At 43.0% G+C, this 27,474-nt stretch overlaps 1 protein-coding gene across 5 annotated transcripts in view; it reads left to right on the top strand.

The window, feature by feature from the left end:
- Positions 1 to 27,474, top strand: part of APBA1 (amyloid beta precursor protein binding family A member 1) — a 190,195-nt gene that overhangs the window by 104,432 nt on the left and 58,289 nt on the right. For all 5 annotated transcript variants that reach the window (XM_033123026.1, XM_033123022.1, XM_033123023.1 and 2 more), the window contains exon 2: positions 20,230 to 21,483. In XM_033123026.1, coding sequence (XP_032978917.1) covers positions 20,299 to 21,483 — 1,185 coding nt within the window. In that variant the 5' untranslated portion in view covers positions 20,230 to 20,298. The remainder of the gene's footprint in view (positions 1 to 20,229; positions 21,484 to 27,474) is intronic.

Here is a 27,474-nt window from a genome sequence, read left to right as displayed (position 1 = left end):
ATTGATTTTATAATTTTCTGCCCACGTAAGTGGCCAGATCACATATGGATCGTTTAGGGAACTACTAGTAGATTTTAATGAGGTTGCCCTTGTCAACCAAGGGGGAAAAAGGAAAAACTATTATAGCATGAACTTTTACCGCATTAATAACAATAAGAGGCTTCATCCTTTTTCAGTGGAGTTACACAGTATTTTCAATAAATCTGGCAAACCTAAGTTTCTGTTGTATTCCATCACAACAAAGCCCTCTTCGTCTTTGCTGAGGGGCACTACGAAATAAAAATTGTTACGTTTCTCTTTGGAAAGAGAAACCATAAATCCAGTCAAAAGACAAGTGATACCCTGAGAGAAAACCTTTACAACAATGTGACAGTCAACGGTTAATACTATCCTTAATATTAAAAAGCCTCCTACCCACGGATAAGAAAGACTGGATATTATGCTCAGCGCAATCACTCACAGAGAGAGACAAATACCATACGATCTCACTGATGTGTAATCTAAGAACAAAACAAACACACACTCACACACACACACACACACACACACACACACACACACAAAACAGAAACAGACTCATAGATACAGAAAACAAACTGATGGCTACGCAATGAGAGAGGAACTGGGGGGCTGAGTGAGAAAGGTGAAGAGAGTAAGAAGTACAGATAGGTAGTTACAAAATAGTCGTGGGGATGTAAAGTACATCATAAGGACTATAGTCAATAATATTGTAATAACTATATATAGTGCCAGGCGGTGACTAGTCAGGGGGAATCGCTTCATAAATTATATAGATGTCTAATTTCTGTGCTGTACACGGGGAGCTAATACAAAATAATATTGTAGGTCAACTATAATTGAAAAAAATTTTTTAATAAAATAATTTTTTAAAACACAATAGAAAAGCAGGCGGTTCACAGGAAAGGAAATGCAGTAGCCAATAAACCTATAAGAAAGAGGCCACTTTATTAGTTGTCATGGAAACTCAAGTTAAAACATCACCTATCCGACTGGCAAAAATGAAATACATTCATAACATCTGTTGGGGGAACTCTATTTCCCTACCTCATAATTCGTTGCGGAATTCCACTTGTGGCCCCTCTCCCTGCCCCTCGTCCCCCGCTCTCCAGAAGAGGACTGTTGTGTGACTTTGAGGAAGGAACCTGAATGTATTGGGTTGGTACCATCTGAATAGTCTTCCCCAGGCAGGCTCGACACCAGTGGTTGACTGACGTCCCAGCTCTTACGTATGGCCCATCTATCTAATGCAGAGGGAAAGTATCAGTAAGACAGTTTGGCTAAACTATATAGAGGTAAATCATCCAATCCAGCTTTTCAGATGACCTCTGGAAATCTCCATTTGTGTGGCTCCTATATCTGTCACTTTGCTGGTTCAGAACTTGGGAACGGTAGAGAGGAATGTTTATTGTTTCCTGCACCCACCTCCCAGAAAAAAAAAGAAAACTATATCCATGGCTACATGTAGAGAAACAGAAATTTCTTGGCATTGAAAGAGAATTGCTAAGATTTGGGAGGAGGTACCTGGAAGTATCTATTAAAATTTGAACACGTATTAGTTTGGATGACACGACTCGGGGCCTGGCGTGTGCTTCCCTGTAATCCAAGAGAAGGGAGCAAGTGGGTAGGGGTGTGGATGCCTCCAGACTGGTCTTTGTCATGTACACTTGTGTTTTGCATCCTCTCAATCAAATTAAGAGAATAATTACTCTATTCTGTCTAGCTTTCCATAGGTTTGAAATTTTCCAGAATGAAAAGTTGTTTTATAATGTGTGTAACTTTCACCAGCAATCTCGCTTTTAGGAATTTATTCCATAGAAATAACTGTATCAACCCATATTATGAGTATCTGTTAGAATGTTTATTGAAACACCATAAAACATATGCTAATAACTGAATCATCATTAATAAGAAAATGGTTATGCAAACAATGTCTATGAGGTCTGAAAATTAAGTTCACGAACTTATTACAACAATGTTGCTAACCATTTTTGATATCAGAGGGATTATTCATTATGAATTTGTACCAACTGGACAAACAATTAACCAAGTTTACTATTTGCTGAAAAGGCTGTGTGAAAAAGTAAGACGATCTGAACTTTTCGCCACCAATTCATGGCTCTTGCATCATGACAATGCACCAGCTCACATGGCACTATTTGTGAGGGAGTTTTTAGCCAGTAAACAAATAATTGTATTGGAACACCCTCCCTACTCACCTGATCTGGCCCCCCATGACTTCTTTCTTTACCCGAAGATAAGGGAAATATTGAAAGGAAGACATTTTGATGACATTCAGGACATGAAGGGTAATACGACAACAGCTCTGATGGCCATTCCAGAAAAAGTGTTCCAAAATTGCTTTGAAGGGTGGACTAGGTGCTGGCATCCATGCACAGCTTCCCAAGGGGAGTACTTCAAAGTTGACCATAGTGATATTCAGCAGTGAGATATGTAGCACTTTTTCTAGGGTGAGCTCGCAAACTTAATTGTCAGACCTCGTATGTATACATAAAATTCAGCCATGAGATAGAAGGAAATCCTGCTATTTGTGACAATATGGATGGACCTTGAGGGCATTATGCTAAATGAAGTAAGTCAGACAGAGAAAGACAAATACTATATGACTTACACGTGGAATCTGAAAAAACTGAACTCATAGAAACAGAGTAGAATGGTGGTTATCAGGGACTAGGGAGTGTGAGAAATGGGGAGATGTTGGTCAAAGGGAACAAACTTCCAGTTTTAAGATGAGTAATTTCTGGGGATCTAATGTACAGCATGGTGGCTATAGTTAATACTGTATCATGTACTTGAAAGATGTCAAGAGAGTAGATCTTACATGTTCTCACCACAAAAAAAAAAAACAACCAAAAAACCCAAAATGGTAATAATGTGACATAGTGGAGGTGTTAGCTAACACTGTGGTGGTAATCATTTTGCAATATATAAGTGTGTCAAATCAACATGTTAAACATCTTAAGCTTGTACACTGTTGTATGTCAATTTTATCTCAGTAAAGCTGGAAAAAGAAAAGGCTCCAACATCTGACCAACAGGAATCTCAGACAGTAAAGCCAGAGAAAATAGCAGGGGAAAAGAAAGGAAATAAAAGAACATTCCCTCAAACTGAAGAAAGACAACACAGTTCTTCAGACTGAAATGGCCTACCAAGTGCAGAGGACAATGATTAATGAAATATTTAAAACCTCATCCTCCTGAAATTTCTCAACACTCAGAATAACAACAATAAATCGAAAGATACCAGAGAGAAAAAAAACTACAAAAGGCTATGAATTAAGCTAATAGCACACTTCTCACCAGTAGCATTGAAGACTAGAAACACTACTCAGGCATGGTTGTCAGATCAGCAGCAGGATATCATTGGGGGACGTCTGAGAAATGCAGAATCTCAGGCCTCCCCCCAGACCCACCAGTCAGAATCTGCTCTTTTAACAAGATCTCCAGGTAATTCATAGGCACACAAACCGGCTAGAACACAAAGGATGATGACTTCGTGATATTACAAAAAATTGTTGTAACTTAGAATTTTATATCCAATGATCAATTGAGTGTAAGAGCAGAATCAAAACACTTTAAGGCCAATTACAAATACAAAACATTTACCATTCTGCCGGGGGATGTTGATAAAGGGGGAGTCTGTGCATGTGTGGAACAGAGAGTACATGGGAAATCTCTGTGCCTCCCTCTCAATTTTGTTGTAAAGCTAAAACTACTCTAAAATAAATCATTTTTTTTAAAGATAGTGTTTACAATTACAAATGTAACCAATAAAAAAAATAATTAATTTGTCACCCCAATAAACTTTAAAGAAAAAAATGTATAATTATCAAACATTGGGACACAGAAGGACAAGGAGAGATCGAATGAGCTACGTTCTCACTTTTCAATATCTTTCATAGCAGGAAGTTAATCGAGATGGCCTAAATTAAGTCAGTAAATTGTGATGTATTATGTAGATTTATGGAGGCAACCCCTAGAAGAACTAAAAATGCAAACAGGATATTTTTGTTCCCATTATTCAGTGATTCTTTTTCAAAGCTGAGAGTTAATGACTTGTTTTGAAGCCCCACTGAAATGTTGAAATGTTCCTGTGCACTGATGGACTAGAATAACATACACAAGCTCCAAAATTTTATTGCAGCAACGTATTAAAAGTTCATGTACTCACAACGGCAATCCAGTGCGGGTTTTTTCTGGTCAACAGGCAGTTTTCCTCCATATGGTCGACTCAGGGATCCAGGCCCTTTGCTTCTTGTGATTCTGCTATCCTGCAGGTCTCAGACTCTTCTGTATCTAGCCCGTGGATGGGGAAGGAGAGCAGGCAAAAGGCAAACTCACTTCTTAAATGACCAGGCTCAGAAAAGACATCCTCGCTTCCACTTATTTCCTTGGAGAGAGCTAGACTCGGCCCCATCTGGATGTAAGGAGGGCTTGGACATGTAGTTCTTGGTGCCAGCTCTAACTTACAGACGGTGAGTTCAAATTTTTGGTGGGCAACAAACCTTTTCTTCCACATTCTGTATCCAAATAGCCATGTATAAATAGCATGTACCCCTGGCCTTCTTCTCAGAAGGCGTGTGCCTTCCGGACCCTGGAAAGTCAGGTGTCCTGTGGGTAAAAAGAATGGCATATTGATTGGATTTGCTTTGACTTGTTTGAATATCGTTCAACCATGCACCTTTTTGTAACTATTTTCTTTCATTTAATGGATCTGTGTCTTGTCACATAGCTAGGTAGCATGTCCTCTTTGTAAATTAATAAATTGGTATTATGGTGGAACAGTGGAAGGAGGTGTGAAAAGAGAACAGGCAGCGTGCTGGTGCTAGCTTCATCAACACATGGGTGACTTTGAACCAGCCACGTAACCTCTCTTGTTGGTGTCCTTACCTGTAAAATAAGAAACTTGTTGGGCTTTGCCAACACTTTCAGTTCTAAATTTTTGTCATTTTATAATGCTGTCAGTGAGCTAATAATCATTGAGTTTCTGGGGTGCAGATGTGAGTGACCCCAGCCTAAAATGGATGTTCCTGCATAAGTATAGAAACTCTTTACAGTCATTCTTACAGCTACCACCCCTGCAGTCTGTCAACAGAGATGTCACTCTTGGGTAGGGAGGCTCAATGAAAAACAGAGGTTGAGTAACAGCAAGGCAGCCAGAAACCTGATGCATGGTGAGACGTTTCCATCAGTAACAGAAAAATTTTAGAGGGATTCGGCTCATCAGCCCCGTCCCAAAACCTCCTCAACAAGAAAGATGATAAATTTCCCAGGCACTTTACAGTTCATAAAGTAGTGACCATCCCCATAAGGTAGGCAGAACAGATTATTCTTTTCATTACGTATTTAGTGTTTTTAAATAGGTTCATGGTTCATATATCAAAAAGTACAAAAAAGGCAGATGGTGAAAAGCTTCCACTCCATCTGAGTGCCGCATGTGACCAGTTCTCATTCTTCACCCTACCCCCACCCCCCCAAAAAAAAGAAATAGCTACTGGTATTGGGTTTTTGTCATTTCAGAGATTTTTACATGTGTACATTCTTTTCCTTCCTTTTTTACGTATATGACGATATTCATTACACACTGCTCCAACCTTGCTCTACTTTAATATATCATGGAGTTCAGCATATTAACTGTACATACACATCATCCTTTTTGTGTTTTATAGCATTCTATCTATAATTTAGTTTACCTGTTTCCTAACAGTGGACACATTTTACTTTTCAGTCCTTTGTGAACACAAACTATGCTTTAGTGATTTAAATAGTTGCATGTAAGTCATTTTCACACACTTGTGTATGAACATATACGTAAATTCCTCTGTGATTTTTATTGATATTTTCAAATTACCCTTCATTGACCTATTTTATGGATGAGGAAAGGTGACAAGGATTTATGATTGCAAGTCACGGGATGGAAACAGCTTGCCCGCTCACAGGTGTGGTTTTCCTGAGTTGGAGCTGGCTGGGTGGGAGTAGCCCAAGGTCGGAGAGGTTGGCATTGTAAGCGGAAGTTGGCAGCTGTGAGGTGGGCAAGCAGAACAACTCAAAAGCTTGCAGAAACACAAGCTGAGCGAACATGGCTTGGTTGCAGTGTGCTGGGAAGTCGCAGTGGCAGATGTGAGCCGAGCCCCACCAATGTCTGAGCAGGCACTTTGTGAGCCAGAAGCCCAGGGTGTAGGCACCGGTGTGGTCAGTGGCTCCAGAAATAGCAGTTACACACGCAGTGGCTTTGGAGCCAGACTCCCTGTGCCAGTCGGATGCCTGCCACCCACATCCAGATTCATCAGGTCTTATCATTGGGACAGTGATAGGACAGTGGCTGAGTGTGGCCAACCCACACGTCATTTAAGCCCTAGTGAGGAGTAGTGAGGTCCTTTCTAAAGCGGAGCAACCTTGCTTGCATATGTTAAATAATAAAATACAGATTTATAGGAATAAAATATATATTCCTATATAGCATAATTGATATATTTATGTTATATGCAATATATTTAAATACATTGATATTCTTTATATGTATAACATGTATATATAGTATATATTTACATATCTATATTTTTAACTTTTACAATATATATTATATATAATCTGCACAATATGAAGTATATATGCATACATATATAAATATATATTTAAATAATGGAATGTATTTTTTTATATCCTTCCTGTTTTACAGCAGTTTTAGGTTCACAGCCAAATTCAGTGGAAAGTACAGAGAGTTCCCACATACCCCGTGTCCCACGCATGCATGGTCTCCCCCACTATGACGCCCGCGCCATAATGGTCCATTTACTACAACTGATGAACCTGCATTGACACTTCATTCTCACCCAAAGTCACATTGGGGTTTATTCTTGGTGGTGTAAATTCTAAGGGTTGACAAGTATATTTTTCATTCTTGTTCCTAATGCGATATTTTCTCACCTAATTCTTCAATAACCTTATGAGGTAGGTGCTATTATTACCCCCATGTAGAGAAGAGGAAACTGAGGCACGGTAAGGTTAAGTGTCTTGTCCAAGATCATGTGCTAGAGAGTGTTGGAACTGAATTTGAAACCAGGCCGTCTGATGCTGTGTGTGTTTAACCACTACGCTATACTGCTTCTGACCTGATCTCCCAGTTCCTTGTATTCTCTTCCCCTTCCCGCCCCTCCTCCAGGTGGCAGAAAAGGGGTCTCTGTCTTCTTATGTCACCTGGCTTCCCTTTCACCTCATTGTCTGTTTGAGGACTCTTTGAGCAACTCCTACTATTCTGTGCAGCAGAAGTTCTGGGTGCCGAATGGCAGGAGCAGTAGGTTAGCTCTAGCCACGAGCATGAAGGTTATTGGTGAGGGCGACAGACGGAAAAGGGAGGGTGAGGCTGGGAGTGATGGAGAGAGGAAAGGAGCAAGGACAGTGACACTGGCCTCGGGGCCCAAAGAGCTCTAAGATTAAAGGACAGTGGTAAAAACTGGAGGAGGGAGGTACCGTGTTTCCCTGAAAATAAGACCTAGCCGGACAATCAGCTCTAATGCGTCCTTTGGAGCAAAAATTAATATATGCCCGGGTCTTATATTACATTATATAAGTCCTGAACTTATATTATGATAAAATAATACCAGGTCTTATATTAATTTTTGCTCCAAAAGATGTGTTAGAGCTGATTGTCTGGCTAGGTCTTATTTTCGGGGAAACACGGTATATGAGACCAATCCCCTTGGGAGACTGCTGACCAGATAGTATTAGACTTGATTTTGGGTCACAGCGACAACCAGCATTTTCACTCATTCATTTGTTATTCATAGTCTCCTGGTATTTGGAGGGAAATTTCTGATAACTGGAGGGTCTTCAGTTTGTTGAAGAGGGTGATGGAGGAGGGGGTGGTATACATTTTGGAAGAGCTGTAGCACAGCTACATTGTTATACACAAGGAAAGGAGCGAGTTTGGGAAGCCCAGAAGGAAAACCTAGAACTGCACTGTCCAATATGGCAGCCACTGGCCACATGTGGAGAGTGAGCACGTGAAATGTGGCCAGTCCTTGTTGAGAAGTGCTGTGAGTGTAAAATTCACATTGGACTTTGGTGATTTCGAAGGAGAAAAGACTGCAAACTGTCTCATTAATGATTGTTTATATTCATCGTACGTTGTGATGATAATATTAATACTTTGGATATATTAGGTAAAATAAAATATAGTGACACTTGAACAATGCAGGATTTAGGGATGCTGACCCCCCTGCACAGTTGAAAATCCATGTATAGCTTTTGACGTCCCCCCTCCAAACTTAGCTAATAGCCTATTGTTAAATGAAAGCCTTACCAACAATATAAACAATCAATTAGCACATGCATTGTATGTTATGTATTATATACTGTATTCTTACAATATAGTAAACTAGAGACGAGAAAATGTAATTAAGAAAATCATAAGGAAGAGAAAATACATTTACGGTACTGTACATATTTATGGAGAAACATGCACATACGAAAGTGGACCCGCTGAGGTTCAAACACATGTTGCTCAAGAGTCAACTGTATATTACTAAAATCAATTGGACTTTCTTTCCCTTTCTTAATGTGACTACTAGAAATATTTACATTACTGATGTGGTTCGCGTTATATTTCTACTAGACTGTGATGATCCAGAAGGAAGGGACAAGAGACAGGAAGGGGGAGCTTCTCGAGAGAGGGAAGCTCTGTGGCTGGTGACTGAAAAAGAAGACGTGGGAAAATTTAACCAATGAGGTTTTTTTGGAGGGTAGTGGTGTGACGGGTGATGTAATCTCTCACCTCACTCTTCACTGTGAAATCTTCAGTAAAAGCTGCACTGCTTTTCAATCAAGCAAATTAAAAAGAATTTCCTATGGAGAAGCTTATGTCTTCCCTTGAGATGACTGAAAAGTTCTGAGTCCTAGACATGTTTGAATTTCACTAGTCTATATTTCACTAATCTGTATTCACTAGTCTAAACACTGTTTGAATTTTGCTAGTCTATATTTAGATAAATAGAGGAAGAATGTAGAGTGCAGATACCCTGTCTCTTTACCTTCTCGTCAACATATCCAGTGAATTCTTCAGAGTTTTCAGACTGTCCACGAATCGTTTTTAAAAGAAAGTAGTTCACTTCTTTCCTCACATTATGTTTCTTTCCCTATTAACTTTTTGGTAACATGACTGAATTGAGAGAGTTGGCTGGCGTGGGAGGTTTTGAATCAATGTGGGATTTCTGGCTCATTAAATTCAAATTCAAGTCATCACCAATGTTGCTACCTAATAGTTGCTGAATAGATTTCATTCTTTGGTAGTTGTGAAACCGAATTATCAGGGCAGAAACCTTTTTGGATGTGTCTGTGTTTAATCATCTAGTGTAGCCCCTGCATATCAGATTTGAGACATAACTGAAAAAAATGTTTGAGGACTATATCCAGCATACCCTATGCTGCTTTCTTGACCTGTGAATGAAAAGAAGCTTGGAAACAAGAATTGAATTTGAAGCTTCATAATTAGGATCATAGTTGACATTCTGGTGTGAATTTCAAAAGGAGAAGGCTAGAGAAAGCTGCAGAAAACTTGAGGGAATAGAAAAAAGCAAGTTAACTGACTTTCTAATGAGCCAAATAATTTGTAAAAGTAACAATAGCAGTGAATTTGAGGTGATTTGGTCTCAAAGGAAAGACTACATTTTAATGAATTACTGTTCATTCATCCTTAGCCATATTCCCCTATTTCCATCTCCTTTTGTGGTATGAAGTAATGAGTCTTTGAAAACCAACAGTTGAACTGATCTTAGAGATTTACTATCTTTAACACTATAGAGTTGTATGTCTATGGCTTTCTGTATAACAGAAATATCAGGAAAATGGTTCAGGTTGATTGTAACTGGTGATTTAATACCCCTGAACTGAGGGTAATGTGGTCACAGAGACAATAAATGTAATGGGGTGAGGAAAGGAAGTTGTGTGGGGGCATGAAGAAAGGGATTTAACAGAAAAGAAAAAGAAAGAAAAAAATGCCAAGTTTGTGTAACCCTCGATAAATATGGATTATGTAGTGATGTTTGATTTTATACCAGGAACATTTCACAAAAATTCAGATAGACTTTCAATTCGTTTTGATTTCTAGAAAATGTCCTTTGAGTTTTCTATAAAATTTCCAAGATTTCCCCTCTGAGTTTCCATGATTGCCTTAACCTTCTTTCATGGATTTTATTTGAGTCAGAATGATAAATGAATGATTTGATGGTTAAAGTGCTAGATGAAGAGTGGGACAAGAAGGAAGTCTGCATAAATTCAGGCTTTCTCTTTAATCAACGTCTGGGTTGTGATCAGAGCTTTGGGGATGACACATCTGAATTAATACAAGTGGAGGAATTAATTTTCCTGCCTGGTTAGGGTTGGCCACAATTGTACAGATTTCAAGGTGGATGAAAGTAGTGAGCCTGATTTTGCAGTAATCGCACAAGAACGTATTCATGCAAATGACCGCTTGCCCCTCTTTTTACTCTGCAAAGATAAAAGCTTATGTTAAAGATGGGGCCATTGGCCAAAACAATTTTTAAAGCTCTCTTTTGGAATGGACTTCAGAGCTTGAACCAGAGTCTTTTAAATAATCTTGGCGGTTGTACCTCTTCATCTTTTAGGGGTAGAGTTGATATTTGGGGAACATCCAACAGCATCTGCAGTCAAATCTTGTGAGCACAGTGGGCGATAAAATTGGATGATACCCTTTGGGGTTAAAAATCAAATATGACTAAATATGACTCTAGAATATTGAAAATGATTTGCTGGTAGCTTCAAAAACCTTAAATTAACTTTAAAATCAATTCCAGTACAAGAGTGTCCTACGCATTTTGAGCAAAGGCAATGCCCTTGGAACATGTTAAGTACAGAGTTTGCCAAGGTGACGATTCTAAAAGGGATTACGCCAATTTAGATGTTTGTTTAAAAAATCAATCACATCACTTTATGGGCTCAGTGAAATGTAATAGGAAGAACATGAGCAGTGAGAGCCAGATGGGTCCACCTCCGCCCCTTTCAGCTCTAAGTGACCTTGGACAAGTTATTTAAGCTCTCTGAGCTTCTGCTGCAAAATTACCAGTTGGAGATAATAGTTCTCACTGGGACTGTTGCAGGGGTTAGAAATACAATATGTCAAGTGTCACATATATAGGCCTACACACAGTACAGGGTTTGTGATTATTATTTGATGGATTTCTTTCCACCTAGTCTTATTTCAAAATGGATTAAAGGTAGCTTAAATGCTTGTTCTCTGTTCCTACATAACCTTATTTGGGAAGGGGTAATATTGATAAATGTACCATGTGCTCAAATAATTTCTATTAACATTGTTTTAATTTTTTCTTTTTATATACTATGTTAACTATATCTGTGAAACACTAATTATGCTGTGTGCAGAAAATGTGCCAGCGAATGCTAAATAACACTTATAATGTTTCAGACACTGCTCTAACTATTTTATATATAAATTTGAATCATCCAGTAATCCTGTGATGTAGGTTCTATTACTGCCCACATTGTAGAATGATAAAATTGGAGTATTTTCTATGAGTAAGTTATCTAAAGTCAAAGAGCTAGTACGTGATGAAACCAGGATGCGAACTCAGGCAGTCTGTTGCCCACCCCTGGCCCCTTAACCAACACAATACCTCACTAAGTGTAGTGGATGATAGGCTGATCCTTCAGGGATAGATTTGATCTTGGATGACTATCAAGTACCATTTATGACCAGCTCTTGTAAATAAGGTGGGAGATAATCCTTTACGGTCAAAAATCAAACATGATGAAATATGACTATAGAATATTGAGCATGATCTTCTGGTCACTTAAAAATCCTGTAAATTAACTTTGAAATCTGTTCCAATAAGGGAGTGGCGAACGTCTTTTGAACAAAGGCAGTAGCCTTTAAACATGTAAGTATAGAGTCTACCAAGGCTTGTTGAGAAGGACCAGGACCCACCCAGCTGTGTGGAGCAAACGTTGGAAGGCAAATTCAGCTTCATGTGTGCACGAAAGTTTAGTCCAGCAGGCTCTCTACCATCTTTAAGGGAAATGGCAACCATCATTGAGTGCCCATCCAGACAAGCTGTTGGCATTCTTGATCCAGAAAATGGGGTCTCCAAGGTGATGAGGCAGCCAGTATTGGGACAGCCTGTACACGGGTGGAGAACCAAATCACTGGGTGGGAGATCAGGGTCCTGACCCTAATCCTTGGGTGGGGGTAGCTATGTCTAAGATTAAGATTGGATCGAGACTGAAATCAAGCTGAGCCTGCATGTGACAGACTAGGGCAGTAGGAGAAGGTCAAATGACCTCTGCCCTTGAAAGAGGAAAAATGTAGAGACTGAGACGATAGCAGACAGGTTTTTATGCCCGATATTCTTCCTGTGTCAATTTCCTCCATCAGTTCCCTGACTGCCGTGGAGCCTCTGGAGAGGCAGGGTAGTGGAGCTGGGAAGACACAGCAGAGCCTGGTGTGGTATTTCCCTATAGGGTGCCACCTTTGTCTGTGATTTTTTACTATAGCTGTACTATTTATTGTTTTACACTTTAATAGGACTAGTTATGAATTTATTTTTTGTCATCTACCAACATGAGTATCGCACTTTTGATATCAGTTAGGGTCCCAGCGGGAAATAGATAGGGCACTCAAATTAGGTAATATGCAGAGAGCGGAGTCTTGAATGGAGGGACTGTTTACAAAGGAGTGGCCTTTCTGGGATCCCACCACCCCTGCTACCCATAAGCCTGAAGGGAAGGGGAAGGAATCGTCAGGTGAAACCAGGTGGAGACTGCCACCTGACAGGGACACTTTAGACAAGGGACACTGCCAGCCTGAGGCAATCTTATAGGAAGGGAACTAGGAGAATAAATGTCCCAGCCTCAGTCTCCTTCCTCTCTCTGATATCCCAGCAGAGCTCCCCATTGGCCAAACCCAAACAAAAGCCAAAGGAACAAGGAGCTATCGATACAGCCCGAAGGGGCCAACCTCGCAGGGCACAGAGCAGGGTGAAGGAAGTATGGAATGGATCTGGAGGGGAAACTGAAGATGGGTAGCTCCCATGTCTTCAGGATAGGGTCAAGGACACAGCTCTGAGGTTCAATCAGAGACCTCGCTCAGGTTGCCATCTAGCCATTCAGCAACACTCGGGTTCGGGTATTCAGTTCACTTTGAAACTATTACCAATACTGTCTGCCAAGCCATGCTATACAATTTCAGGCACAAGGATATTAGGGGACACAAAGTAATAGTTTGCTGAGGCAAGAAGCTCTGTGAGGAAAGATTTTTTTCTGACCATGTGAGCCTATTTAAACCGGAAGTGATTTTAGGAAGGAGAAATGTGTGTTCTGTATCCATCTTGGCTCCCAGTATTACTAAATTTAATTTCCAAATGAATCAAAGGAGATTAAGCTTTAATGAACTCTAGTCTTTTTTATTTCTGTCTTCTATATGTTACTCTTATGAATAGATGCATTGTGTTGAGAAGAGCTAATATTTTGAGTGGGGGTATTGATGTCCTTTGGATTCCCTATAGATGTTTGGCAATTCATCTATTTCATGGAAAGAAAACATATTTATAGGGTAGAAAAGATAGATAAGAATACCTGGGTATTCTTATTCTGTCATCTCTTTTTTTTTTTTTTAAATGAGCACCATTAATCTCCCAGCCTATGCAGATTGTGTGTGTGTGTGTGTGTGTGTGTGTGTGTGTGTGTGTGTACACACACACTACGTCCAGGGTATAATCTTGCTTGGCAACCACTACTTGTTCCTATGGAAATTAATATATCGCCATAGTCTCAGGGTCATTGGTGGGCCCCTCCAATAGCTTGGTGGCAGATACCGTGTTTCCTGGAACAGTACATGTGCAGGTGAATTAAAACAGGCTGTCATCCCAAGAAATAAGACTTTCCTTCCAACTCCTGTGGGGGGAGATCAGGAACATTCATGAAGTCCCCGGGAAGTAATTGTACTTCTTAAATATATGCCAAAGTATAAAAACGTATATAAATGGAATCACTTTGTTCATTCTAGTTTTTTCAGGGGAGAGGATGGCTAGTCCAGTCTTCCCGCTTCTCTGCCCCCTGCCTTTATGTGTTTTCCCTGCACCTGCATTACTACCACCCCCCACCTCCCACCCCACCCCACCCCCAACATACAATACCCTTTGTATTAACAACCGGGTATAATTCCTTTTGTTCTTTTTTACATTGCATTTTGTCTTCAGTCAGACTCTTCTTCTAAAACTACTTCTGAATGTGTTAAAAGGGAAATTCTTATCAGTGACTACTCAAGGGCAGATAAACCAAAGTAATTTACAGTCTCCTCCTCTATTAATCCCAAACCAACATGAGCCTCCTTGGATAACATTATGAGATACCGGATTCAACTGCTGAATTGTGAAATGTTTTATTGCTAAATGGTGCACTGCCGTGGAGTTGCCTCCCTTTGTTCATCTTTTCCAGTCTGGCTGCAGAACATTCCAGAACCAGGGGTCAGAGCCATCTGTGCTTCACTACTGGCAGCCTGGATTCCCTCACTCCTATAGCCAAGATGCCACAGCACCCCCTCTCCGTGTTGTGTAGGGCTCCAGCCGAGGGAACTGTCTTGCCTGTGTATTCCAGGTCATCCTGCTTTCTGTAGAGAGGAAGGATTTTCTTCAACCAGCTGCTCCTGCTCCTACTCTCGCAGCCTCCAGAGGTACCTGGGTCACAGTCAAGGACACAAGCCCTCCTCTCTTAGGCGGTAGTTCCTAGGATGCTGACGAGCTTATGAAATGCAGAACCTTGTGAGAAGAGCAGCACTTATAGGATTCACAAAGGTGATCCAGTTGCTGTTGTTTTAACTCTATGCTCCTTCTGTAGCTTGAACCTGTTTCTATTTTGTGCATATCACCAGTAATTATAATAACTGGAGCTATCTGCCCTTGAGGGCTGGAACCACGATTTAGAAACGTCTGTATCCCTTTTGCCGTACACAGTGCCTGCCTGGTATATGTCCAATAAATGCCAACTGGATCAGCACGCTCAAACGTAGGAAGATGTTTAATCACTAGAGTTCTTGGGGCACTTAAAGCATCAGAAGGTGGATGAGGTTAGATGGGTGGAGGAGGGCAGCAAAGATTCAAGATGGAAAGAAGAAATGAGTTCTTCTCCGAAGGCTAAGCATGCCAGTGTCTAGAAGTCCCCAGATATTAGGGGAGAAAAATTTTTTTGTCCTTTTTAATCACTAAAAGTTTATTGACTACCTCCTATCCTAGTACCCTCTGTGCTTGGCACTGGGGAATCAAAGATAAATGACAGGTCTTTTCCCAAGGACTTCGTATTTCTAAAGAATTGTTACTCAGAATAACCGGTACTATATATATAATAATGATATAGATGGAAGGATGGATAGATAGATAGATAGATAGATAGATAGATAGATAGATAGATAGCAGACAAAGTGTAGTAGGGACAAAGGGAGGGATTAATCAGGCCTTATCACTTCCCTGCTTAAAACCCCCCAACAGCGTGCCACTGCCCTTGACATAAAATCCGAACTCCCCACCCTGGTGTACCCGCACCTGTCCTGCTGTCCCCTTCCCATCTCTGTGTCCTCAGCTCCCGCCACCCCATCTTTTACTCACTTCACAAATACTATTTCTATACTCAAACAACGCAGGTCCTTTCTCACCTCAGGGCCCTGCCCTCAGATCTTTACTGGCTGCCTCTTTATCATTCAGGGGTCAGCTCCAATGTCACCTCCTCTGGCTACCATCTACATAAGCCCCTCTCTCCCGTCACTTTCCATGCCATTGCCCCATTTTATTTTCTTCATCGACCTTTTCACTCTGAGGTTGTCTTGTTTGTTTGTTAACGCAGCGGATGACTGTTCCCTCTCCTGTCCCCGCACCTCCTCATGCACTAGAACGGGGAGCTTCCGCGGAGAAGCTCCTGAGGAAGCTTGGTCTCGGAATCTGGCTTCGTCCCTGCCCTGCCCCAGAGCCTGGGACATTGCCTGGAGGCTGACACTCCTCAGATAGGAACTTGCCCTGGGAAAGACGAGAAAGTTTCACCATAGAGACGTCATAGGTAACAAATATGCTGAGGATGTGGAAGGCAGTTAGGTCCAGTGTCAGGACTCAGGGGTGTTAGAATACAAGGTATAGGTGAAGTGTGGAGATAAAGCCGGGGGAGCTTTGTTTGCCAGGAGTAGGACTCACACACCCAGAGCCTAGAGCTAGAAAGGGGGGGTCAGACACCGGTTCTACCAGATCTATCGCTACCAGGTGTGTGACCGGGGTGATCACCTAACCTTATGGTGCCTCTATTTATTTCCTCATTTTTAAATGAGCTGATAATACTCCCTGTAAGGAGAATAGAAGAGTACTCTCTTCATAGGCTAGTGTGAGAATTACATAGGCCATTACGTAGAAGTGGGTCTTTATGTAAAAAATGCCTAATATATAGTTGGCTAATCATTTGTGCTGTGCACTAGAGGGGGATCACTGAAGGATTTGAGAAAGAGGGTTATGGGATTGAGATTTCTTTTTTAGAAAGATCATCAGGCTAGCAGTGGGGACGATGGACTAGAGTGGGCTGGGAAATTAGTCAAGGAAGCAATTGTGTAGACAAGATGGACCAAGGCCAGGCAGTGGTAATGAAGATGATGCAAGACACTCATCAGGTTGGGGAAGGAGGTGAGGGATAGAGACAAGACAGTAATGATTCCTGGATTTGAGGCTTGGGCGACTGGGTATCTGGTAGTGCCATTCACTCATGTAGGAAATATAGGAAGGGGGCCAGGTTTGGCAGCAAGGGTGAGGAGGGAGGATGAAGAGATTTGTTCAGCTGTGGCAGGTTGAGTTTGAGTGCTGTGGGAACGCCAGGTGGAGCTACCCAGCAAGAAAACCCACATCTTCCTGGATCACACTATGACTGTACATATTGGTACTTAGTAAATGTTGGAGCACTTAATATTTAGTGTTTAGAATCTTTGCTTTGTAAGTAAATACCATGAAAAACATCTGTCATGCAGAATTTCTTGGGGTGTCATGTGGGGTCTCTGGTCCCGCTCCCCACATAAGAACGCAGGACATGGCGAGGCCAAAAAGGAACACCCACGGAGCCGTAGATAGGGGAGTCATACCACTATAGTCTCACTGGCAGCTGGGTTGGAGACACAGGAGGCAGGAGCCATACTATCTGCAACCACTTCTCTCTGCCAACCAACCTCACTTGCTAGCTGCAATCCACCGTGCTAACTGCAATCCGCTCTTGCTAGCTCAGCCACCATCTTCTTGCTAGCCCCCATTTTTGCTGCTAGCGTAGCCACAGCAGTTATATTAGTGGCCAATGGCTCACTGGTTACAGCTGATGGCAAACTAGCCACAGCGGATGGCCATCCAATCACAGTTGATGGCCATTTACTACGTGAGCCAGCACCTTTCCACGTGAGGCCGAGAGCCTGGAAACTGCACTCCTGGCTCTGTCCCCACAACATCTTTGCCCATATCTGAGTTTTGCCTTTGAGATTTCTATAAGTAGAAATCTCAATGCGGCAAAGGCATGTTACATTTTGAAGGTTTTAATTCATCTTGCCAAATTGCTTTTCAGAAAGGCTATACCAATATATACTCCCACAATAACCTAGGATTCGTTCAAAATAGCCTCAATATTCTTTGATAAATACCACCCCCAAAGTTGCCAGGGTATGGGGACTCGTTCTCTCACGTGCTACCTATGGACCTGACCACTGGTGTCGGCTCCATCTTTAAAAGTTGTTCATTGCCTTTGTCCGAGGGAAATCCCTCAAATCAATGTCTGTTATTAACATGTTGCCAATACCACACCCAAACTATATTCTAGAAACCATGACATTGAGTGAAATGTCAACGCTCCCTGCGTAAGTACTCCCCTGAGGGTTGGGGATGGCAGTTGAGGAGAATGCACTCAGTGAATAGAAAGCTCCACTGTACCAAACGACATTATTGTAATAGTATTTCCTTTCCTAAAGAACAGGTTTCTTGTAATTTTCCTTAGTGTGATTTAGTGTATGTACTCACACACGCATAGAAATCCCATTCCCTTTGAATCAATAAATGTGCTATGACACAGCACCTTTTGTTAGTCAAATACGATTTAAACCTGGAATAAACTAAAATTTATTTTTAATACATATAAAATAGAAAAATCTATTTTCACTTAAGACACTGTTTTGGTCGGTTGTGCATGTGATTACCATGAACTGTTGGCCCTGCCGGTGCTTTGGGTGGTTGTAGTATTTCCAACACTGAACACACATAGCGGACACACTACAGGGCCATAGCACATGGAGAAGTGTTTGGGATGCTTAGTATCCCTCTCTGTGAACACGTGCTTTGTCTTCATCAGACTTCGATTTGTACATTAATGTAGTTTTCAATCTATGGTCTTTTCCCGGAGTCCTTAGAAAGAAAACATGGGTAGACCGTTCTTGCTCATGTGTTGTATTGAACTAAACATTTGTTTTGCATTTCCCTTGGTCCACGGGAGGCCACTTAACCAGGGGGACCCAGCACCAATGCTTGCCTCTTCTGTTCAGATCATTAACCATCCCTCAAAGTCTGAATGGAGACTCACACTTGCTTTTGGAAAGATTTCTTATACCTAGTCTGTAGTCACTGTTCTCAGGGCTTAATGAAAGGAGGCCACGATTTTTCAAAGGAGACTGAATCTACTGTGGATGAAGTGGCACTCTTGTCACAAAGGGAAGTAATAAGGATTGATCATCTCTATGAAACCATAATTGTTTTCTTCCAGCACGTGTCAGTCAGGGGTAGATCCACAAAAGAATGGGGGGAGCGGGGAGACACTTTCGCTCTAAGGCGAACTAGGTAGCTACAAAATGGCCTCCTTTGTTACTGGGCTTTTCATAGCGTTTGACGGAAATCGCTGTGGGCGGGAAGTTGGGTAGAATATACTGCATCCCAATATTAGGGAGTCTATCAGAAGTCTCTGGTCCCTGGAGTTTTCTGCTATTAAAGAATTCACTTCCCATCCATTTTGTCCACTTGTGACATGGGGGCTCCAAAAGAATACTTGAGAAGAGTTTACACATATTGTTGAACCCGTTTATCACAGATGTCTTAAAATCATAGGGATCCTGCCGGTCTTGTTGGTCTTTACATCCTTTGGGTTTATTTCCATACACTGGACTCAGATTATGCTATAAAGCTATTTTGTGATGAGAAGAATTGAGAGAGGTGGAATCCAAATCTATCTCTGTAGCTACAAATTCCTCTGGAAATAGGTCGAGACCTACCTATATTTTTAAGAAATTAGCCATGTTATCTAGTTCCAGCTGTAATGGTAATTCATGGAGTTTTAGATCCAGGGTGTATGGGGGAAGTGAGCTAGTCAGTGTTTCTCTAAGTGTATTAGTCAGAACTCTGACCTCTAGGGAAAAAGTGTTTCCTAGTCAAACAAGTTTGGGAACCCCTTCACCCTGTATCTTCCTCCCCTTGAATATTCACAATGAAAAGACAACTCAAAGTCAGCATTTCCCAAATTTATTTGACCACGGAGTCTCTTTTCCCTGTGTAACAGCTGTTAACAGCCTGCTGTAGGAAATGAGTCCAGTCTCACAGCAGAAGTCCAGAAAATTAAGCCACTTGTCCAAGGTAACAGCCAGTTATGACAGGATGAGAACCCACTGGTGGTTGATAGCCTCCCTCAGAATGGCTGCTTGTTTGCATTGACAGCTTCAAAACATTTTAAGATTTCTTTCTCTTGAAATTTATTTACAGAATTGTTTCTCAAGTTATCTAGGATCCCAGTTTAGAGAGATTTATCCCTTAACAGATGGAAAGTGTGTCATTTGGCCCATTCAATTTAGTAGTACTCTGTATTCCTATACATCAGAAATGGAACCCGAATAGTAAGCATGGTGGAGAACAAAATGCTCATGAGTCTCTCAGTCTGAGTGGTGGGGAAGGGAGAGAGCCAGTGAGCAATTAAACAAGTAGCTATGTAATTGCAGGTGACGGTAAGGGCTACAAAGAAAATGAACTGTGTGCTGTCAGACTGAGCTTAACTTTGCAAACATTTTTTTTAATTGACCCGGATTCAGAAGGGATCAATAGCAGCTGTTTTTACGGCCATCTTGATGCTCAGCTCATGGCTGCAGCTGAACCACTGAACTGCCCTCCTCCCCTTCTTGTTTTTCCAGCCGGGTGGAGCAAAATGAGCGCGCAGTGAGCTGGCCCAGCCTCTCTCCCAGCTGTCCCCGACACCCACCATGAACCACTTGGAGGGGGCCGCGGAGGTGGAGGTGAACGACGAGGCGCCCGGCGGGGAGGTGAATGAGTCGGTGGAGGCCGACCTGGAGCGCCCCGAGGTGGAAGACGAGCAGCAGCACTATGCGGGCCGCCCCGCGCGCGGGCGCGCCGTCGAGGACCTCGGCGCCCAGCCGGGGCCGCAGGAGGAGGAGGAGCGCGGGGAGTGCCTGGCGCGCTCCGCCAGCACGGAGAGCGGCTTCCACAACCACACGGACACGGCCGAGGGCGACGTGATCGCGGCGGCCCGCGACGGCTACGACGCGGAGCGCGCGCAGGACCCCGAGGACGAGAGCGCCTACGCCGTGCAGTACCGGCCCGAGGCCGAGGAGTACACGGAGCAGGCGGAGGCCGAGCACGCCGAGGCCACGCACCGCCGCGCGCTGCCCAACCACCTGCACTTCCACTCGCTGGAGCACGAGGAAGCGATGAACGCGGCCTACTCGGGCTACGTGTACACGCACCGGCTCTTCCACCGCAGCGAGGACGAGCCGTACGCCGAGCCCTACGCCGACTACGGGGGCCTCCAGGAGCACGTGTACGAGGAGATAGGGGACGCGCCGGAGCTGGAGGCGCGCGACGGCCTGCGGCTGTACGAGCAGGAGCGCGACGAGGCGGCCGCGTACCGCCAGGAGGCCCTGGGCGCGCGGCTGCATCACTATGATGAGCGCTCCGACGGCGAGTCCGACAGCCCCGAAAAGGAGGCCGAGTTCGCGCCCTACCCGCGCATGGACAGCTACGAGCAGGAGGAGGACATCGACCAGATCGTGGCTGAGGTCAAGCAGAGCATGAGCTCCCAGAGCCTGGACAAGGCGGCTGAGGACATGCCCGAGGCCGAACAGGACCTGGAGCGCCCCTCCACGCCCGGTGGGGTCCGCCCCAGCAGCCCCGGGCTGCAGGTGCCGGCGGGGCAGCAGCGGGCAGCGGGCACCACCGGCGGCGGCGAGGCGGTGCAGCGGTACAGCAAAGAGAAGAGGGATGCCATCTCGCTGGCCATCAAGGACATCAAGGAGGCCATCGAAGAGGTGAAAACCAGGACCGTCCGTTCGCCTTACACCCCCGACGAGCCCAAAGAGCCCATCTGGGTCATGCGTCAGGACATTAGCCCCACCAGGGATTGCGACGACCAGAGGCCGGGGGATGGAGATGTAAGTACGTGCGGGTTCGGGCTTGCTCAGCTCCATTGCGCGGCCAGGACGGGAGATGGGTGCTGTGTGACCTTGTCATTGGGAAATGACTTTATGAGATAAAGGATCTGTGGGGATGCTAAAAATCTGTCCACCGTAAGCCTCAAAAATTGCTTGCACTTAAAACTCGAGTGAAACACAGGTGGCTGGGAGTTAGTGTTGAATGCGCTTATCATACCTTAGAGGGATTGCTGTGACTTAGTGGCTCTCAAACTGTTCCTGGAGCGCTTGTTCCGGAATGGATTTCTAGGCGCACCCTCCCTCACCCCCAACATACACACACACACACACACACTCACACACTCGTTTCTCATTTAAAAGGTCTGGAGTGGGGCCTGAACTTTTTTATTTCTAATGTCAAATGAAAAACAAGTCCAGATTGAGTAATGGGAGACTTTATTGGAAAGGGGTGTTGCAAAAGGGAGAAAAGTATTGTAATGGGGGAGAACTATTGCAATAGGAGACTCTGACTGTGAGATCTGCAGCGATCTCTAGGGTTAGGCAAAAAGGGCTTTTTTTCCATAGGGAGGAGGCGTAAACAAGACTAGAAAGGACAGGTGTGAGAAAGTAGGAGGAAAGCAGCATGGCTTGAATGCATTGAAGAGGAGAAACAGTTTTAGCTTGAGACCAGCCTGTTGTTAGAAGGGGCTGTTGAGGAGGGATTGTAAACTAGCCAGAGTTCAAGGATCTGGAGGAAGGAGAGAAGCTTAACCAAGGATTGGTTAACAAGCATTTTGTTCTGATTGATCCGAAGTTCAGCTAATCACTTGTCAGGTAAAGAATGGGAACTTGTCTGACCTTGTCATAGGTAAACAAGGGTGCATGTGCAAGTCTCATCTAAGTCATATGGGAAGGGGCCTTCTGTGCAGTTAGCTGTTTCCAGAACACAAAAGGGTGGAGGGGGGCGTCCTTAACCTTCTCTGTCTTCTAGGATCACGGGGCTCAGGTGAAGTTCAACAGTGTCACTAATAAGTTCTCAGATGATGCAGGTATTGCTGGTCTAAGGACCGCGGTTTGAGGCCACTTGAAGCCACCCCTGACAGACTGTCTGGCCTCTTTGCCGGAAATATTTCAGAGCCCTTTCCTGCCAGGAGTTTCTGCAGTTGTTCACCCACCTGAGCCTTACTGTAGCTTTCAGGAAGTGCTTAATTTTCACTTCTGGTGGTACCAGGATGTCCTTCTCATATCCCAAAAGACATGTTTTTTGTTTGTGCTGAATTGTGCTTCTTTGTGAGAAGCTACAGAAAGGTATTGCTGTCCCTGTCAACATTTTATTTGCCATTTTTGAAATACCTAAGAAATTTGATAACATGGCAAATTTAGGTGTCACATTCTATTCAAAATAAATCAAGAAGACTAACCTTTGCCCCACTAGCTGGCTATAAAGATTGTCTTTCTGCTCCGACTCTCACTTTTCCATTCTCTTGAAAAATTTTTAAGCAGTTTCATTTAAAATGGGAACTTGGAGTAAGAGAAGAGTCAAGAGGTTACATTCAATTTCATTTAATTCTGCATTTTATGATTGCACTCAGCTGTTTCTCAGTATATCTTTTGGAGTGAGAAACCATTAAACTGTTCAGAAAGGGCTATGAAGGTCAGAGGTACCATTCACCTTCTCTTTTAGTAACAGTCAACATTCGATGTTAGCTGATTAAATCGCTGACGCCTTTAAGGAAGGACTGGAAACTGGTCCAGAAGCATTCTGCATCCTCCCCAGCAAGGGGGCAGCATTGGGTCAGTTAGTTCCCCAATGCTCTGTATCTCTCTCCTATTTTCAGACTCCACGTCCAAATGGTTCAAAACAGATGGGCTCACACGTAGACTTCCCCATGACCTCTAGCTATTTCTAGGCTCCTCCCGGCTAGGAGGGAGGGAATGCAGCAAGCATTTTGCAAATGAAGTGAAAATAGAGCGGGGTTTCAAAAGTAGGGAGCTGGCAAGAGGCCAGGTTCTACATTGTTTTAGAAACTTAGAAAGCCAGTCAGACAGAGAAAAAGCTGCAGGAGCACCGCGTCCAGATGCTGGCCTCTTCCTTCAGCTTTCTCATATGCACCACCTTAACCACCTGGTCCCTGCAGCCTCATGATTAACCCACAGCACAGCCTACACTAGGGCTGGGGACTTGGTTTTATTCACTTGAACAAGGACAGCAACTTAACCCTCTTGCACGGTATTTCATTCCAGAGGTAGAATTGATTATAGAGTATTGAACGATGCTTTAGAAACTCCAATACTGTCAGAAATTCAGCTGTAAGTAATATATACATTCTGTTGATTTCCGTCTCAGCATCAAAAAATATTTACTGAATGCTCATTCCATGTATGCTTTTGTGGGGAATAGAAAAGCATTATTGAAAGCAGTGTGTGGTCTGAAGTCTGTCCAAGAGATATTTGTTAAAAATAGAAATTTCTGCCTTTCCTTTTCAAATCAGGACCCCTAAAGTGGGATCCAGTGATCTAGGGTTTGTTTGTTATTTTTGCTTTGTTTTTTAAATTCTCTCTGCGTTTCTTAAAGATGTGAAAGATTAAGAACCACTGATTTAAAGGGGAAAAAAATGTTATCATCTGGGCAGTTTCCCCATGTAAGATCTGTGGCTTTGAGACTTAACTCTTTTATTAGCACAGGTATGGTTTTAACAAAGGGGCTGTCCTACTATGGTTAAGGTCTGCAGATCTGGAGAAGTGGTCCTGCAATTCTTCCTACAAATTGTCATGATCAGAAACCATAGCAAATAAAAATTACCTGTACTACCACTTGCCAGAGAGAACTGCTGATAGCTAAATCTACTTTTAACACTACTTTTACTTCTCTCAGAACTTCAGTGTTTTTCTCTTCACTTGGAGCTAACTGGCATTTGTCGGCTGATGACTTGTTCAGAATGCAAAACTAGGATTGTTCATTAGCAAGAACTTATGAACACATACTAGACGCTCCACATTGGGGGAAAATAATTTGTTTTCTGAAAATTTAAACAATACTTATTAGTGCTTTGCTTCCAGTACAGAATTTCTCTTTTCCAGATATATGTTTGAAAACTGCCTCCCAACCCCATTCTTGAAAAATACTGTTAATGAATGACCAGCTCTAAAAAGGTTCAAAGCCGACCGATCATTTTATAGGCAACAAAGTCATTCTGGGCACAGAGTCATAGTAGATCAGAGAGATGGATGGCAGCAGCACACAGCGTAGATTGGAGAGTGTTGTCTACTTTGAGTGGTGTGTTGTACAGCTTGAAATGGTGTTTATCTCTGCTCCCGCTTAAAGCGGCGCTCAGATAACAGTAAAATAATAAAAGCATGTGAAGCCACAAGTACCATATGACGGGAAACAGCAGCAGCTGAGAACAGCAACGTTTTGGAACACCAAAGTGGTGACCCATTGTGGTAGGTATTAGTGCTCCCCAGTATTTCCAGCTGTCTCTTCTTTCAAGCACAGAGAGGACTACACTGCCCTTCCTCATCCCCTAGGAGGTAGCCAAGGCCAACAAAATAGGCGCCATGAAGTGCTCTTCTGCTTCTAGGCAGGAGCGGCTGGTAGCAATCTTCTTCCCCTGAAGCCTCAGGTTAAGATGGTGGTGTCACAAGACGCAGAGCCTCTGTCAGCGTGGGTCCCCAGTGATCGTGATGAGCAGGGCTCCCTGCTGACCCCACGGACGTGTAGTGTGAGAGAGGAGTCAGCTTTTGTTGTTTTAAGCCTTGGGGGCTTGGGGCGTTTGTTACCACAGCAGAGCCTGACGGATACTGACTAATACAGTGATGAGGTTTCTGTTTTCTCTCCTTTGCCGAGTGACTGTGAGGATTTGTGCTGTGAACCCCCAAGAAAAGGTTGAGAATTTGAGATACCAGATTCCTCGGATGGCAGGACTATGGCTGGTAATAGAGGACTGTTTGAAAGTCTGTCACCGGAGACGTTAGATTCAAGATCCTCTCGGCCCATGCTGAGAGGTTACTCCCCCAGCCTCACAAAAGACGGGAGGTTTACGACGAGGAAAGGGTGAACCAGAGCAGTGCTGGACCTGGGGATACCAGCCACAGCTGAGCAGGGGAAGTAGGCACCTACGAACAAAGGACCTACTAAGCAGTGAGACTCTGAGAAGCCTTGGAATTCTTAGCTGTCAGGCTTAGAACCCGCTCACCGCCAGCCCCCAGCCCCAGGCAGATGAGCGCATGCCTTTCTGAGGAAGCAGTCCCAAGAGAAGAGACCTTCAGATACACGTGTGGGGGTTTCCCAGCATAGGACGTGAGTCCCCGTCTGATCACCGCACAGTGAAGGTTACTGCCACACATGGATCCCCCAGTGGGCTTTTGGGGAATCAGTTAAATGTGAGTGGACATCCAAGGACCACTGGACATTTGAAGAAAGACATGAAAGACAAAGACACAAGAAAAGCAAGTGGAAAAAGGAACGTGGAGAAATGAAGGTAGTGCTCAACGCAGAAGAAAACTACAAAACGTTTATCAATATGCTCAGAAAGGTCAGACAGGACAAGGGAGCCATTACATTAGAATAGGATGCCATTTTAAAAAAGAATAGTCCCACCAAATTTTTAAACTAAAAATATGACAGAAATTTAAATATTTTTAAATCCTTCAGTACTAGGAAGGTTAAAAGAGAAAGTTGAAGAAATCATCAAGAAAGTAGAACAATTAGGGCAAAAGGACGGCAAGTACTGTGTTTCCTTGAAAATAAGACTGAGTCTTATACCATATTTCCCCGAAAATAAGAACTGGTCTTACATTAATTTTTGCTCCAAAAGACTCATTAGGGCATATTTTCAGGGGATGTCTTATTTTTTTATGTACAACAATCTATGTTTATTCGAATACAGTCATGTCATCTTCTTCTGGAACATCGTCATAACGTACTAAATGTGTCCGTCTGGCTGACGATCTTAACTGGGGCTTATTTTTGGGGTAGGTCTTATTTTCGGGGAAACACGGTAGTAGGAACTTAGATTTTAAAAGGAGAAATTACGAAAGATTGTTTCCTAGAACCAAAAAGCATGAGAATTTCCTGATTGAAAGATTACACTGGGTCACTAGAACAATGAAATAAAAAAGACCCACAGAAATTTCAGAACAGAAGGGAGAAAGAGAAGATCCTACAAGCTTTCAGAGAGAGAAAAGCAGGTTACCCATGATCAGGAATCAAAATGGTGTTGGACTTCTCAAAAGCCACCCTGGAAACTGGGAGGCCTGTACCCGGTCTAATTTCCAGTTAAACATGAAGATGTTTTCATTTATGGGGGTGTCCCAGAAAATGTGCCTCTTGTATCCCCTTTCTCGGGGAAGCTAGTAGACAGTTGCTCCCCCAAAATGGGAGTATAAATCAAGAAAGTAGTTGCAAGATCTGGAAAATGGGATCCAACACGGGAAAGAGACAAACTCCCCAGGGTGATGAGCAAGGAGATCCCAGAGGACAGCTGTGTAGAAGGCCAAGGCAGCAACCAATCCAGTGTGGACCGAAGCTTGGAGGGCTCCAGGGAGGTTTCCAGAAAGTGAAAATGAGAGATTTCCTAATATGATTGTACTGAGAGGAATCTTAGCTCGGTTTAGGAGAGTTTAGCATAAATTATTGATCAGTACACTGAAAACTAAGCGAAGGGAAAAACAATTCAATTCTTTACCTCACTAGAAACAATTGTGATACAGCCACGAAATGTAGTAATGTAATATGTGTGTTTCAGCAAGGAAAGAGGATGTGTGCAGTCTTTAGAATGCAAACACCGAATATTGATTAACCAAAAATTGTAATATTGAGAGGATAAGGGAACGTATAGTATCAAAGTGATAAATCCTAATCTTTTAAAGGAGAAGCCAAGAAATAATGTCTAAATTGAAAAATCAAGGTGAGGCAGTATTAAACACACTATTTGTGAGTATCGAAGTAAATGCCAGAAGAAATGCTGAAAGACTTACGAGTGGGACCATGAAGTGAGGAAAAGGACCTCA

This window comes from Rhinolophus ferrumequinum, chromosome 12, assembly GCF_004115265.2.
Source record: "Rhinolophus ferrumequinum isolate MPI-CBG mRhiFer1 chromosome 12, mRhiFer1_v1.p, whole genome shotgun sequence".
NCBI lineage: Eukaryota > Metazoa > Chordata > Mammalia > Chiroptera > Rhinolophidae > Rhinolophus > Rhinolophus ferrumequinum.
This window is presented reverse-complemented; position numbering and strand designations above follow the sequence as displayed.